This window comes from Panicum virgatum, chromosome 1K, assembly GCF_016808335.1.
Source record: "Panicum virgatum strain AP13 chromosome 1K, P.virgatum_v5, whole genome shotgun sequence".
Classification (NCBI taxonomy): domain Eukaryota; kingdom Viridiplantae; phylum Streptophyta; class Magnoliopsida; order Poales; family Poaceae; genus Panicum; species Panicum virgatum.
In genome coordinates, this window is record NC_053136.1 from 48,854,733 (window position 1) to 48,868,834 (window position 14,102).

The 14,102-nt window shown below is 43.9% G+C and overlaps 2 protein-coding genes across 3 annotated transcripts; both read left to right on the forward strand.

The window, feature by feature from the left end:
• The first annotated feature begins 483 nt into the window (after positions 1-483).
• LOC120650174 (nucleoside diphosphate kinase 2, chloroplastic-like) lies at positions 484-5,829 on the forward strand. Of its 2 annotated transcripts, XM_039927200.1 has the most exons (7): positions 512-822; positions 3,871-3,924; positions 4,010-4,096; positions 4,688-4,768; positions 4,867-4,979; positions 5,112-5,161; positions 5,476-5,829. In XM_039927200.1, the coding sequence occupies exons 1-7, from the start codon at positions 607-609 to the stop codon at positions 5,541-5,543; spliced, it is 669 nt and encodes a 222-aa protein (XP_039783134.1). In that variant the 5' UTR covers positions 512-606; the 3' UTR covers positions 5,544-5,829. The 2 variants fall into 2 exon arrangements, with proteins under 2 accessions (XP_039783139.1, XP_039783134.1); XM_039927205.1 differs by lacking the exon at positions 4,688-4,768 and having other exon boundaries at positions 484-822.
• A 1,248-nt stretch (positions 5,830-7,077) lies between these two features.
• LOC120650187 (trafficking protein particle complex subunit 11-like) lies at positions 7,078-13,880 on the forward strand. The gene is made up of 9 exons (XM_039927217.1): positions 7,078-7,619; positions 7,844-7,905; positions 8,116-8,230; positions 8,348-8,471; positions 8,638-8,718; positions 8,913-9,254; positions 9,352-9,518; positions 9,597-10,420; positions 11,991-13,880. The coding sequence occupies exons 1-9, from the start codon at positions 7,273-7,275 to the stop codon at positions 13,457-13,459; spliced, it is 3,531 nt and encodes a 1,176-aa protein (XP_039783151.1). The 5' UTR covers positions 7,078-7,272; the 3' UTR covers positions 13,460-13,880.
• Positions 13,881-14,102: the final 222 nt, after the last annotated feature.

The following is a 14,102-nucleotide window of genomic DNA, read 5'->3' on the forward strand; positions in this document are numbered from 1 at the left end:
TGGTTCGTCATAGATCTACTGAAGTGGTTATGGAACGAGAGCAAAGATAATATTTCTGAAGATATAGCTGGAGCTCTAAAGACCATATGTGACACCTGCGTGGAGAAATATATCTAGATAAACTAATCGCATACCATGGCTGATGTTGGATGGATCTTGCTACATTTTTTAAGTCTTGCATGCTGGTGTTGGTCATATTTTAAATTCCCATATCAATCAATAATCAATAATAATGGATTGAGACAAGTTCTTATGCTACATTATTATTGTTATCAATTTTATTTTGTTGAATTTTATGATTTATATATTCTTGATTTGTCTACTTGGCGGAACTCTTATACCATGGAGTATATTATTATGTAGCTCCTCCATAGAGTTGATATAGAATTAGTTTTAAACATACGATTCAAAATGTGCAAAACCACTAAATAAACACGTGGCTGGTCACGTGCATAACCAGTATATTTTCATACTAAATTATTAAATTATTTGAGACTCGGACGACAGTTTTTTTTTGAATTTTGTAACGGAGGGATTAGCTCACGAGGAGGCTTCCGTCCTAATCCAAAATCCTCGTGCTCTTGCTCGCACGGACTCGCGGGAAGGATGGAGACCATGGCCGTGCTCGCTAGGACGGCGCCGCCGCTCGCCGGGACCGGGCGCCGGCCCTCCGCCGCGGTGCGGCCGTCGGCTTTCCTCTCCTTTGCCGCCGCCTCCACGGGGACCCGCGGCCGGGTTGCGCGTGGGCTGAGCACGACGACGGTGGGGAGTGGGAGCGCGGCCAGGGCTCGCGCCGTTCCGCGCGGCATCGTTGCCTCCTCGGTTGGTTCTCCCGCATGCCTTGTTGGATTTAACTTACATTTGCTTGGGGGGGGGGGGGGGGGGGGGGCGGAAATGGCAAGATGTTTTTTTCCTGTAGCTTTTGCCGTTCGAGGATCATGGCCTGTTGTGGGAGTGGTCTAGCATGGTTTTGATAGTTATACTTTAAAGTTGTGGCTGAGATCGATTTGTGAGGAGGGAAGTTGGAAATTATTAGAGTATATTTGGGATATCTCTATAATATGTAGTTAGGATTGTATCCGGACTCTACCATACAGTAGGAGCCTTGCCCTCCAAGTCATGTACCCAATATATACCGGCCTAGGCCTCAATGCAATACAATCTATCAGTTACACCAATCCTATTATTCTACAGAAATAGCAAAGGAAACGACATGCTAGGCCGCTAGGCTAATTCATAAATCATAATTCTTGAACCTTTTGATTGCAAGCCTAGTAGGTAGGTTATGCAGAACAGGCAGCAGAACTGATTAACTGAAGAAAACGCGTTGCGAAATGTATCAATTTTGTTTATCGTACTTACTGTAGCCTGAAATTTTGGTGTCCTTTCATAAATTCTCTGCAATTATTGTGGCAGGAAGAATATTGAAGTGAAATTAAGCTTTGGGTCTTCTTGTCGCAGTTAATGCTTACAATATGGCATTCAAACATGATACATTTTGTTAATTGTCCACACCTTTTTCTTTTAATGGATGCATAATCATATGCGTTATGTTCTTTCTGTTTCCATTCAAAGCTTGACCTTGCTTTCTTCTGGTTAATGTACCTATCGAGTGACTGCAGGGTTGCTGAAATTGTCCAACCATGTGTTGGACAAAATTATGGTATTTTTACGTTCGATGGTTGCAACTTTTCGCTTCCAACCTTTTTCTCAACTGAAGCATGATATCAAATTCTTCAATACATAGCAGAGGCAACTGTGTTATTCTTGAAAGATTTAAGTAGTCTAGTCCTTCCATGAATATCCATCGACACAATAGAAAACCATTTTCTCTGCACAAATCTCAGGTACATGTGACTAGTTAAATAGTGCTTAGTAATATCATCCATTGAGACCTGAAAATCCAAATTCAGACCATCAATAATTCATGTGGGGCATTTAATTCAGTTTTGCTGTTGAACTCTGTCTAGAAATATATGCAGGGAAACAAATTTAGTGAACATGCTTCCTTTCACACAAACATAGCCCTATGCCACAATCGTTGTCATAACTGTTGTTTGTTAGTGGCTTTATAGTGAAACTGCCAAATTTTAATTTCTGTAGTCATCTAGATTGCATACTGTCGGGTACCATGATTAGAGGCACCCTAATCAGGGGACTAAAACCGCCCTAAAAACACAAACGCATGCTGGGCAACCGGGCCCACGAAGGCCTGCAGCCTCCTTCCAATCTGGAAGAAAGAAAAGAACTCAAAGAAACCCAGCACGCGGCCCACGTACGCAGTGCGGCCCATCCGCACCCCCTCGAACCCGCGGGGTGATCTCCGCCTCGCTCGAGGGTAGCGAGCCTGCCCTCGAGAAAGCGGATCGTCTACGCCCTAAGGAGCTGAGCAGCCGGACCCCTGGGGTCCGACTCCATCTCACCGGACCAACGGTCCCGGACCCACTTCCCGCTCGGGGACGGGTCCGGTGTCACCACGTGTCCCAGAGGTGGAAATGCTCAGCACCTGTGGCCGCGGACCCGGACCCCCGCAGATGGTTTCGGGATCTTCACGTGCCTATCCGGACCCCCGTGAGCTCTCGGCTCAGCTAGCTGCTCGGGAGGGGTCCGGAGCCGCCACGTTTCACGCGGACGCGGGCGTGGGCACAAGCCTTCTGCTGAAAGCTCCCTCACCCATCCGTATTAAGTGCGAGTGGTTGAGGCGTGCTCTTCAGACGCCAGGCAAAGGCACCCCTCGACAGAAAGGACAAACGGTCCTTTCACTCACCCGCCTGCCGTACGGAGGCATTAATGCCAACCACTCCTCCACAGCGCCTGGGTCTGATGGCGCCAGGCCGCCATCCCCCACAGTGGCTGTGACCGGAGTCTTGTCCGCCAACTCCGGTCACTGCTCTGCCATTCCAGACGCTGTGACGACACTGTGGGAACCTGCGACGCAGTGCAAGACGTGCTCGGCACTGCTCCAGCTACTATGCTGCCAACTCCCCATGCCTCTTTCGTACTTTCCCTTTCGCGGAGCCCCCGAACGGCATGGGCACGACTCTCGGAAGCGACTCCGGCCTTGACCAGGACAAGACCCTGGCCTGCAGGACCTTCGGAACGCCGCCACGCCGCCCGCTGGAGCCGCCAGGACGCCGGCGCGATCCTCGCAAGACCAAGGACGAAGCCCAGGACGATTGCCACGCCCGGCGCCATACCCCACAGTGTACTTCCCACAGTGCTCGACCACTGCACCCCCGCGATTCGGGGAAAAGACGACGACTTGCATGACCCCCTGTGCATGTACACCGTCCCTCCTTGTGTCTATAAAAGGAGGAGGCGGGCGTTCCCTTAGGGGGTCGGCCCATTCGGTAGGACACAACGCTTCGCACTACTAGCAGAGCACATACGCTCCTCTGAACCCCGATATTGGCACTCGCCTCAATCAACTCCTCCTCTAGCAGAGACTTGGGAGCTTCCCTCTCTCTCTCGCCTCGCTTGTACCCCTACTACAAGCACCCCCGGCGCAAGATAGTACAGTGCTTTCGCACACCCTTTTGCTGGACGTACGGCCCCACGGCCGGAATCAGGATAAACCCGTGCGTTACTGTATTGCCTCTTGCATCGACATCTGGGACGAGGAACATGCAGCATCATCACTGGTTGGGTCCGGACTGCCGGGTCAGGACACCGACACATACTGTGCGTGAGGCTTGAAGGCATCACACTTACCCATTCGTTTAATGAAACTCAGTCATCTTTTGTATTTTCATCAAAGAAGTTTAGCGTTCACACAACTTCATATTGAATTATATCAATATCCCTTGACCTCAATTAAGAGTAGTCAAGAACCCGACATCCATTTAATGTTGACAAGAAATTTATCTGCAGGAGGTTGAGCAAAGTTACATTATGATAAAACCTGATGGTGTTCAGCGTGGCCTGGTATGCCTTATTATTCCTCGTTTTCCCAACTGTTAGTTTCTTTCTTCTTTTGAAGTGAGATATAACACATATCCCATGCATATAGGTTGGGGAGATCATTTCTCGCTTTGAGAAGAAAGGCTTTTTGTTGAAGGGCTTAAAGCTTTTTCAGTGTTCAAAGGACTTGGCTCAGGTTTGCTTCTCAAAATGTACTGAACTTGGGAAAACTAATTTCGTTCTTGCAAAGTTAGTCATCGAGGACGAGGAGGAGGGGGGAGGGGGGGGGGGGATATTCTGTGCTACGCTACACCATTATACATAAACATGTCTTTATCTGCATCTTGAAATATACCTTCCAGTGCCCCACATTTTAACTTATGTGCTTATGATCCTTATGTTTATCCTTTCTGCATAGAAATACTTCCTGATTTCTATCTGCTATTCATCTGAAGTAATCTCTTATTTACTGCCAGAAAAATTTATTACCTCAACCATCTCATTCTTACATCAATTATTCAAGTGACTGAATTTAATGTCTCAACCATCTCATTCTTACATCAAAACATCTACATTTTTAAGCTGTGCCTTTTCTTATGTTCGTTTTGTACTAATCATTGATAAAGACATTGCTCACTTTTCTCTTCTGCGCTATCTTGACATATTCATCTTTTTCTTGACATTTGTGGAAACATCAAAGAAATCCAGTTTACTTTTCCTTATATTAAATCAACTAGCTGTTAAAGCTGATCATATACTGTCTTTTATGCCGTTCCTTTTCTCTCAGGAACATTACAAGGATTTGAAAGACAAACCTTTCTTTCCAACTCTGATTGATTACATAACTTCTGGCCCTGTTGTTTGCATGGTATAAATTTTCGTTACGAATTAGACATACCTGCAGCTCTATGCTTTGACCAGATACATAGTTCACAGCTACAATTTTTGTTATTCTTGTCATGTAAGGCCTGGGAGGGTGATGGTGTTGTTGCATCAGCTCGCAAATTAATTGGAGCTACTAATCCCCTTCAAGCTGAACCAGGAACCATAAGGGGTGATCTCGCAGTTCAAACAGGAAGGTCGGCACCCACCCTCTTTCATGTCTTTATGCTGCTATACGTGATTATGTACCATGGCTCCTGATCTTTTGTTGTAACTCACCTCAATTTTACCAATATATCCAATCAATTATGATGGAGTATATGTTTCAGGAATGTTGTTCATGGAAGTGATAGTCCTGTTAACGGCAAGCGTGAAATCGGTAAGTTGAGCAGTAATTGGGTATGATGGTTCTATGTTGCTGTTAGGTGATTTTCTGAGTCAATATTCATTTTAAACATTTGACAAGCTACATGGAATGGTAAACTGATTATCTTCAAACTTTGAGGAGTATACTGAGAACTGGAGTAGTTAACTTGGCAATCAGGAGCAGGATTAAATTGTCCTAAGACAAATGGTGTCATGTACTTAGCGATGTGGCATTCCTAATAGTCTTGGACCTAAATCTGTTTGCATCAGCTAGTTATTATAATTGATAATATGAGATGACAAGCTAAAGTTACTCTCTATTTGCAGATCTGTGGTTCAAAGAAGGCGAGCTCTGCCAATGGGAATCTGTTCAAACACCTTGGCTTGTAGAGTGATATCTGCTGATGGCTGTGAGATCTGTATTGGATGTGTGTTTGTTCAACTTTAGTCATGGGGCCATGTATGGGCATATGAGTTTAGTTCGGCGTAGTAAATTAGCTCATCAGGTCCGCAGTTTCGGTATATATCACCCTTCATTGGGGTGCTCTTTTTGTAATATTAAGCATTTGTGCAACTGAAACCTTTCATCAGTTATTCTGGAGAGTTTTTTCCTCACATTTCCATGAAACATCTTGCGGTAAATGCAGCCATACAGGCAAATAAATTACAAGCCATTTGTTAGCATTGGTTGTATTTCAGATGCTGAGCATGAAGCAGAATCGAAATAACTATTCGCCTTTGTTGTGGAGGAAGTTAAAAGAAGCTTGCTACTGATGGTCGTAGACTCATACTGCAATGGTTGGATTAACTGGATAATGCATGCATGTGTGTTTGCGCATGTTATGCAATTGGAAATTCGGAGTTGGATCATGGTTCTTCACAGGCATGCAACCAGACAGGTTGTCGGAAGTACTCAGCAGCAATGAGTTAGTGAGCTAATGTACATACAAAGTTCTATACACGTTTGCAATGGCAGAGGACATTTCATCTCGAAAAAAAAAAGAAGGAACAGAATGATTATGTGGCCTGGAGCAGGTTCTGTCAGCAGACAGCAGCCCTTGGTCGTGGAAGGCCGTCAAGGGCGCGCGCACTCGATAGGTATAGAATACTAATACTAAGTAAAAAAAAAGATTTTAAGCTAAACTTCAAGCTATTTGATTCACGTCTCAGGATGAACATTGTCCATAGATGATTATACTTTGTATGACAAGAAAGTTTCTTATCCTTCAAAATAAAGGACGGTTCAGACGTCTGATGTCTGTTCATCGTCGAACACTCGACATGTGTTCAAGAAACAAACACCGATATTATCATTACTCCATCCGTCTCAAAATATATACAACAATAGAGTTTAAAATTTGTCTCATAAAAAATGCTGACTTTAACCAATCTACCACAAAAGATAAGACAATTTTTGTAATATTCTTGTAAAAGACAACTAACACCTTATTCATTCACCACAAAAAGACAAAGGGTATTTTGATAATTTTACCCATAGCATTGGTTTGTGTGCTCAGTCCTACAATTACATTTATTTTGGAACGGAGGGAGTATTTGCTTATGATCTGTAGTGGATGTTGCGTGAAATAGGGTGTGTTGCGGTGATAAAATTTCTCATTCTCAAATCAGATGTCTGAGTCATTTGTATATAGATATTTTTTACATTGCAAGCATTGATTTTTGATGTTGCAACGGTTATTTATTAATATTGTGATAGACTATCCGTTCGGGTGGTAGCAGTACCGACAAAATAAACTGAGTTTTGGGGAGGTGGAAATTTGACTTATCAAGGTAAGCAGTTCGGATACATTCTGGCAGACACGTTTCAGCTTACCAACTACCCAGTTGGCTATATAGCCCAGTAATTTGCTGAAATCACACGAGGGGTCTTCCAATCTTTGCAGGAAACACCCCTACTGAACTCATTATTACACATGTCTTGCTCTTCAGGGAATCAGCGTCCTCGGCTCCTCGCAGACTCGTCCCCAGCCAGGCAGCCACCACAGATCCGAGCTCTCCCCTCTGTCCTCCGGGGCCACGGCGATCACAACCGCCGCGGCGCTGCCCATACCCACGTCTGAGCCACTCAACCGGTAGCCTCGCCTCGGCCGCGGTGGGGTGGCCATGGAGGACTACCCGGAGGAGCTGCGGACGCCGCCGCTGTCGCTCGTGTCCATCGTGGGGTGCCCAGAGCTGCACCCCTCGATCTCGGCGGCGCTCAGCTCCCAGCAGCCGCCCATGAATACCCTGGCCCTGCCGGACTTTGCCAAGGCCTCCATCCTGGCCCGCAGCGCCAAGGCCCGCGACCCGCTCGCGCCACCGCAGGCCCCAGCGGGAATCCTCAAGAAGGACTGGCTCCTCAAGCACCGCACCCGAGTCCCGGCCGCCGTCGCCGCGTTGTTCCGTGCCGACCTTGTCTCAGGCGACCCCGCCCAGTGGCTCCAGGCCTGCTCGGATCTCGAGAACCTCAAGTATGTTATCTGAAGCTTTAGCATTGTTGATCCCAAATTTACTTTTGCATAACCATATGTTTAATTACGAGTCTTAAGATGCGAATGGATGACTTATCAATCGTTTGGGATTTAGGAAGCATTGCTCAGTTTATCGGCAGCAGCTAGTATAACCGAAGTTGACACCAAGTAATTTTCGTTCGTTTGCATTATCAAAAAGAAAGTAATTTTCGTTTGTTATACAGGTCTGCAATTCAGGGGAAAAACACTAAATTAGTGGTGGTCCTAGTACAGGCTCAAGCTAGTGGTAAGTATGGACTAAGGAGTATTGGGGATTGTCTCTTCTCTCTGTGCAATGCCTAACATACAGTGTGGTTATTTCTGGCTTAGAGCATTTGGGATTGTCTCTTCTCTCTGTGCAATGAGCCAATGACTAACATACAGTTTGATTATTTCTGGCTAGTTGAATGCCAATTATGGTGAAGGTTTAAGTTGCAGCCTAATTATATTGTTGCAGATGAGCTGAGTGAGGATGTAACTGTTGCCCTGAGGAAACGTGCGGAGATTGATTCTAAGCACTTGGTTGTTTTGGTTGAGCATGATGAAACAGAATGGAACAGATCTCTCAGCAAGTCTGTAACTTTTTTTTCCCTGTGTTGCTCTTTGTAGACCAACTGCAACCATTGTTTGTTTATGCCAATTTTCTTGGAGGTGTGCATGATAATTGGTGTAATATTCTGTATCTGTAGATTGAAGAATGTGTTTGCGGAGTTATGTTCAGCATTCTATAAAGAGGAAGGGCGAAGGATAAAGGCTCGCATTGAGAAGAGGAACTTTTGTTCTGTTGAGCTGAGCATCCGCTACTGCTTCAAGGTAAGAACCACTCTGCCCTTCGATTTAGTGCTGCTACTCATTCTAGGTTAAGTGTAAAAGCGTGGAAACACGAAGAACTTTTATTTGCAATTGCTTGGTAATTTAATCAATGATTTTTCCACATTACTCTGATCTATACATTTTCTCCATTACTCTGATGCACCAGGTTGCTGTTTATGCGGAGTTCAGAAGGGATTGGCCAGAAGCATTAAAGTTCTATGAAGAAGGTGTTCGTGTTTTGCGTGAGGTCTGATCATATATCCTTCTCTATTCCTTATCAACGAGTGGCATACTGAATCACTTCTCTCAGATTCTTTTTATAAAAAAACTAGGGCTATCATTCATCCAAAAAAAAATGTTAAACTGTTGGTTGATCCGCCACATTTCTTAAGCAGTTTCTATTGGATTTGCACTGTCCATTGATAATGTGCTCATATTTAGATGATTGGGACTTCAACAAGGTTGCCTCCAACCCAACGCCTAGTTGAGATAAAAGCAGTTGCTGAGCAATTTCACTTTAAGATATCAACTTTGCTACTTCATGCTGGAAAAGTGGTAGAAGCAATCACATGGTTCCGTAAGCATATCAGAAGCTATGAACGGGTTGTCGGAACACCAGAAGTTGCATTTCTTCATTGGGAGTGGTTTAGCAGGCAGTTCCTTGTCTTTGGTGAACTGATAGAAACGACATCTACTACTATTCCAGATACATTATCTCCTCGATTTGGTACTGCAGACAATGTATTGACTGAGTGGGAATTTCAGCCAGCTTACTACTATCAGGTTCAACCTACATCTTTGTGCAGTACTGCTACAGAGAGACACCCCATTTACCTGATTTGCACTAATAATTGGTTTCTCATGCATTTGCTTCTGACAGTTAGCAGCAACTTACTTGAGAGAGAAGAGGTATGCCATTGAGTGCTCATCGTCAATGGCAAACCTAACAGCAGAAGTTAATGGAATACCTGAGTCAGTAATGCCTTCTGTGTATGTTGGCCAATATGTGCGCTTGTTTGAGCAAGGAGATACAGTTAGTGTGCTACCGTAAGTTTCTTGATACTTGTTCTCAGAAAATTATAGCATATTTTTTATATGAATACTTATACCTCAAACTGGTTGCAGCCTTTCTGATGCTGAATACACCAGCTATGCTTTGTCAGAAGCGGAAAGGTTCCAAGATTCTTATGAGATAATAGCATTGTTCAGAAAAGCTTATGAATCATTTCAGAGCCTTGGTGCTACAAGAATGGCTTCTGCCTGTAGTCGTGGAATGGCCATAGAATATTATGCAGCTGGGGACTTTAGCAATGCAAAACAACTTTTTGATGGTGTTGCTGGTCTATACCGCCAAGAGGGTTGGACCACTTTGCTTTGGGAAACCCTAGGGTACTTGAGAGAGTGCTCTAGGAAACTTAATTCTCCGAAGGATTTTATCAGTTATTCCCTAGAGATGGCTGCATTACCTTTGTTTTCTGGCACTGGAGAGGAAAATCGAGAAAGCAAAATTAAGAGTGGGCCTGCAGGTTCTCCTACCATTTCCATGAGGGAAAATATACAGCAGGAAGTTATTAATGTTTTGGAAAGAAAACAGTCACCAGAAGGAAACGCTGATGGATTCAATAATGCGATGGAAGAAACTACTCACCTTGATATTGATCAAATAAGTCCACTAAGAATGGTGCTTATTGCATCTGTCGCTTTTCATGATCAATCTGTAAAACCTGATTCACCTCTGCTTGTCAGTGTGTCACTGCTATCTCATCTTCCTTCCCCAGTTGTGGTTGATCAGCTGGCGGTTCAGTTCAATCAATCTTCCTGTAACTTTGTGATACATAGTACACGAGAAGATTCTCCTCTAGATTCAGATTTGCATGGCCAAGTTCAAACCACTTCTCTTACACTCCTCACCAATAAATGGATGCGGTTGACACATGAAATAAAATCAGGTACTATCAGTACATATGCTTCATTTCATTAAGCGTTTATCCACTTGCTGTGGTAGCATATATCTTAAATTGAATCCAGTGTTATCCTAAACGCTAAACAGTCGGTCACCTACCGTTTAGCCCATTATTCGGGCAAAACGGGTGTTTAACGGGAAAAACAGCCGTTTAAACGGTGAAAACAACCAATTAAACGGAAACGGTGTGCCACTGTGTGGCGTTTAAACGGTGTTTAAACGGGCTAAACGACCGTTTAGGCGAACAATGATTGAATCGTGCTGGTTCCCTGGCCCAGTATCTCAATAGTCAATATAATAGGTGAGAATAGAATCTCTGTGTGGAGACCTGGATTAGCGAAAGCCACATACTTTGTGTATTTTAGCATTAGTCGATGAAAATCAGAAAGCCCACAAATATTGTTTGATTTATTTTTAGTCAAAGTTATTTCTCTTGAGATCTTCCCTTGTCAATGGAAGAATAAAAATCCTAAAAATCAGCAGAAGTCAGGGAAAGAAAATAATATAATGTCATTTGAATAGAAAGATCAAATCCATACTTCCTCCTACTGTAAATAGAAGTCCATCTAGGTTTGTCCTAATTCAATAAATTTATATAGACTGACAACATAAGGTTGACATTACTAGATTGAGACAAGTTAAGCAAGTCTGACTTAGGACAGACCTAGATGAACTTTGTGATAGAAGGTAGGTTATAGTCAAATGAGATCTTTTCCTTACAACTAAAATAACATGCTCCATGCCCATGGTACATTATGATTGTGTAAACAAAGGTATATCATCTATGTGTACTCTTAGCCTGCGATGTGATGTATGCATATACTGAAATGCTAAGGTATACGCCAACACTCCTGCAGTGTAGTGGTAAGCTTCCCAGTTGAGGAAGACACCAAGCAGGGTTCAAATCCTGGTGGCAGCCAAAAAAAAACCTCGCTGGCAACCCAAAAAATAGTGATAGGGCGCTGACCTGTGGCATCTGTGGTTGGTTTGGGCCCTCCTGCCAGGGGGTTGTTGCTGTGGTCGCTAACACAGTGGGTCGTGGTCGGCCCAGGTTATGATCCAGGGCTGTCTTCCTCCTGGCGGTCAAGTTTTTTTTTTCTTTTAAGAAAATGCTAAGGTATACCTATGTTGGAAGAGAACTGGTGAGAAAAAGCGCTTGGCATTATTTTATAAGAATGAGAAATTTGGAGGAAATAGAATCAAACCGTTAGCTATGTAGGAACTATCCATGCGATATGTTGCCTACTTATATAGCAGTGTTTTTTTCTCGAATATGCAGGAGAGGTGCATATCATTGCATTAAGAAGAGGAAAATTATCTAGCAGTGTTAAAAATGGGGTACATCCATTTTGAGTTATAGGCAGCATTCTCTAAAAAGGATTTTCTTTTTTTTTGGCTTTCATGGGGTTCACATATTTGCTCCTCTGTACTTGATTTTTTTTTTGAAAAGAAGTACTTGAATATTTGAGCTGAAGCTTTCCTTGCATATGTTTTTGGTGATAGTTTTCCTACCACAAATTCCATATTGGAGCTAACATTATGGGTACATTCTGCAGGACAGAGTGGAAAGCTAGAATGTTTGTCTGTGAAGGCGACAATAAACAAACACCTAGTGATTTGCTGCCATGCTGAAAGTCCTGCTTCCATGGAAGACTTCCCATTATGGAAATTTGAGGACCAAGTGGAGACCATGCCCACAAAGGACAATGTTCTCGCGTTTTCTGGGCTGAAACTTATCCAAGTTGAAGAGCCAGATGCTCAAGTTGATCTTGTTTTGAATTCTGCTGGTCCTGCATTAGTTGGAGAGATATTTATTCTACCAGTGACCATATTGTCAAAAGGGCATGCAGTTCATTCTGGTGAGCTGAAAATTAACCTTGTCGATGCCCGAGGTGGTGGTCTGTTGATGAGTCCAAGGGAAGCAGAAGAATCTGAAAGTCATCACGTCGAACTTCTTGGTGTTTCAACTGTGTCAGATGGCAAAGAGTCAAAGGAAGAGGTTGATAGCATAAGACAGATCCAGTGCTCATTTGGGGTTGTATCTGTTCCCACATTGAGTGTGGGTGATTCCTGGTCATGCAAACTAGAAATCAAATGGCATCGTGCAAAATCAGTCATGCTCTATGTTTCACTTGGTTTCTCCTTAGGCTCAAGTGAGGAAGAAGCACTGCACCGGCTTAACGTGCATAGAAGCTTGCAGATTGAAGGGCAGATCCCCTTTTTAGTCACGCACCAGCTTTTGAGACCATTTAGGCGAGAACCCTTGTTGCTATCTGAAATCAGATCCTTAGGTGGTGAAGATCAAAGATGTTCTCTTGCTATGAACGAGTCTAATATGTTTATTGTGAATGCTAGAAATTGCACTGAGATTCCCTTACGGTTGCACTCAATGACTATTGAACCTGATGATAACGCTAAGCAGCTCTGCTCAGTGCAACAGTTCAGCGGAATTTCCAGCGGACATGTGGTTATTGCTCCTAGTGAAGAATACAAAGGAATATTTTCAGTCAATCCACGGGCTATCAATTCAAACTTCCATTTAGGTGAAATTTGCCTAAAGTGGTCAAGAGATTCAAGCCTTGGTGATCAAGAGAGCCATGTTATCATGAAACAAATGTTGCCTGAGGTCAGCGTTGAAGAGCCGCCGCTTGTTGTGAGCATGGAGTGCCCTCCTTATGCCATCCTTGGAATCCCTTTCACCTTCTATGTTAAGATCCACAATTCAACTTCTTTGCTTCAAGAAATCAAGTACTCCCTTGTTGATTCCCAGAATTTCGTTTTTTCTGGTGCTCACAATCATGCTGCTTTCATTCTGCCGAAATCAGAACACATTGTTAGCCATAAGCTCGTACCGCTTGGTTCCAGCTCTCAGCAGCTGCCTCGGATCACAGTAACTTCGGTGAGGTATTCTGCTGCACTGACTCCTTCAATCTCAGCAGCGACTGTCTTTGTATATCCCAGTGAGCCTAAATTCAATTTGGAAACTAGCTGTTTGACATCCGAGTTAAGACTTGTAGAGAACTGAGAACCTCAGGCTGCGCTCCTGATTCGTAGCATGGCTCCAGGATGGAAGAGGTATGGTACTGGGAAGACCATCAGTGTTAGCTTGATGCTGAAGAGACTAGAATCAGATTCCCATCAGCGAAAAGCGATTGGGGCCTTGCAAAAGTTTTGGCATTCTTTTGAGTTGTCGATTTTGTAGTGCTTTTGGATTAACCACATCCCTGTAACTTATTATGATTGCTTCATTGTTTTTGGCCCAAGGATAATACATACTACACAGAATGGGCTATTGTAAATCACCATCTCCCACCAGCCAAGTGGGGAATAAACAGCCCCATGTCTCAGTACAAGGTTTAGTTCTTTGTGAGTCCTTGATGCTGTGACTGCATCCGTTGTTTCTGTAACCTTCTCTTGTTCAACTAGATTGTGCCTCCTCCGCTGAATCCGTCTCGCATATCGTTTTTCTTTAGATCAAAACACCATTTCTATTTTTTTTTGTCTAAAGCAAACATTGTACTTCATGCTGCTGCGTTGAACACCAACATGACGGGCTGCGTGCTTCGTGATGGTTGCCGTGGTGGATAAAGACAAGGCGTCCTCGACCGAGTAGCCGTCGCGTTCCATGCCGGAATCCTTCTCGGCGTAGCATAATCCCTGTGCCGTCG

Excerpts from the sequence above, each read along its gene's own strand:
- LOC120650174 (XM_039927200.1), top strand. The coding sequence starts at position 607 with ATGGAGACCATGGCCGTGCTCGCTAGGACGGCGCCGCCGCTCGCCGGG. Across the intron at positions 823-3,870 it reads GCGGCATCGTTGCCTCCTCG|GAGGTTGAGCAAAGTTACAT; the intron begins GTTGGTTCTCCC and ends ATTTATCTGCAG. Across the intron at positions 5,162-5,475 it reads TAACGGCAAGCGTGAAATCG|ATCTGTGGTTCAAAGAAGGC; the intron begins GTAAGTTGAGCA and ends CTCTATTTGCAG.
- LOC120650187 (XM_039927217.1), top strand. The coding sequence starts at position 7,273 with ATGGAGGACTACCCGGAGGAGCTGCGGACGCCGCCGCTGTCGCTCGTG. Across the intron at positions 8,472-8,637 it reads GCATCCGCTACTGCTTCAAG|GTTGCTGTTTATGCGGAGTT; the intron begins GTAAGAACCACT and ends CTGATGCACCAG. Across the intron at positions 8,719-8,912 it reads GTGTTCGTGTTTTGCGTGAG|ATGATTGGGACTTCAACAAG; the intron begins GTCTGATCATAT and ends GCTCATATTTAG.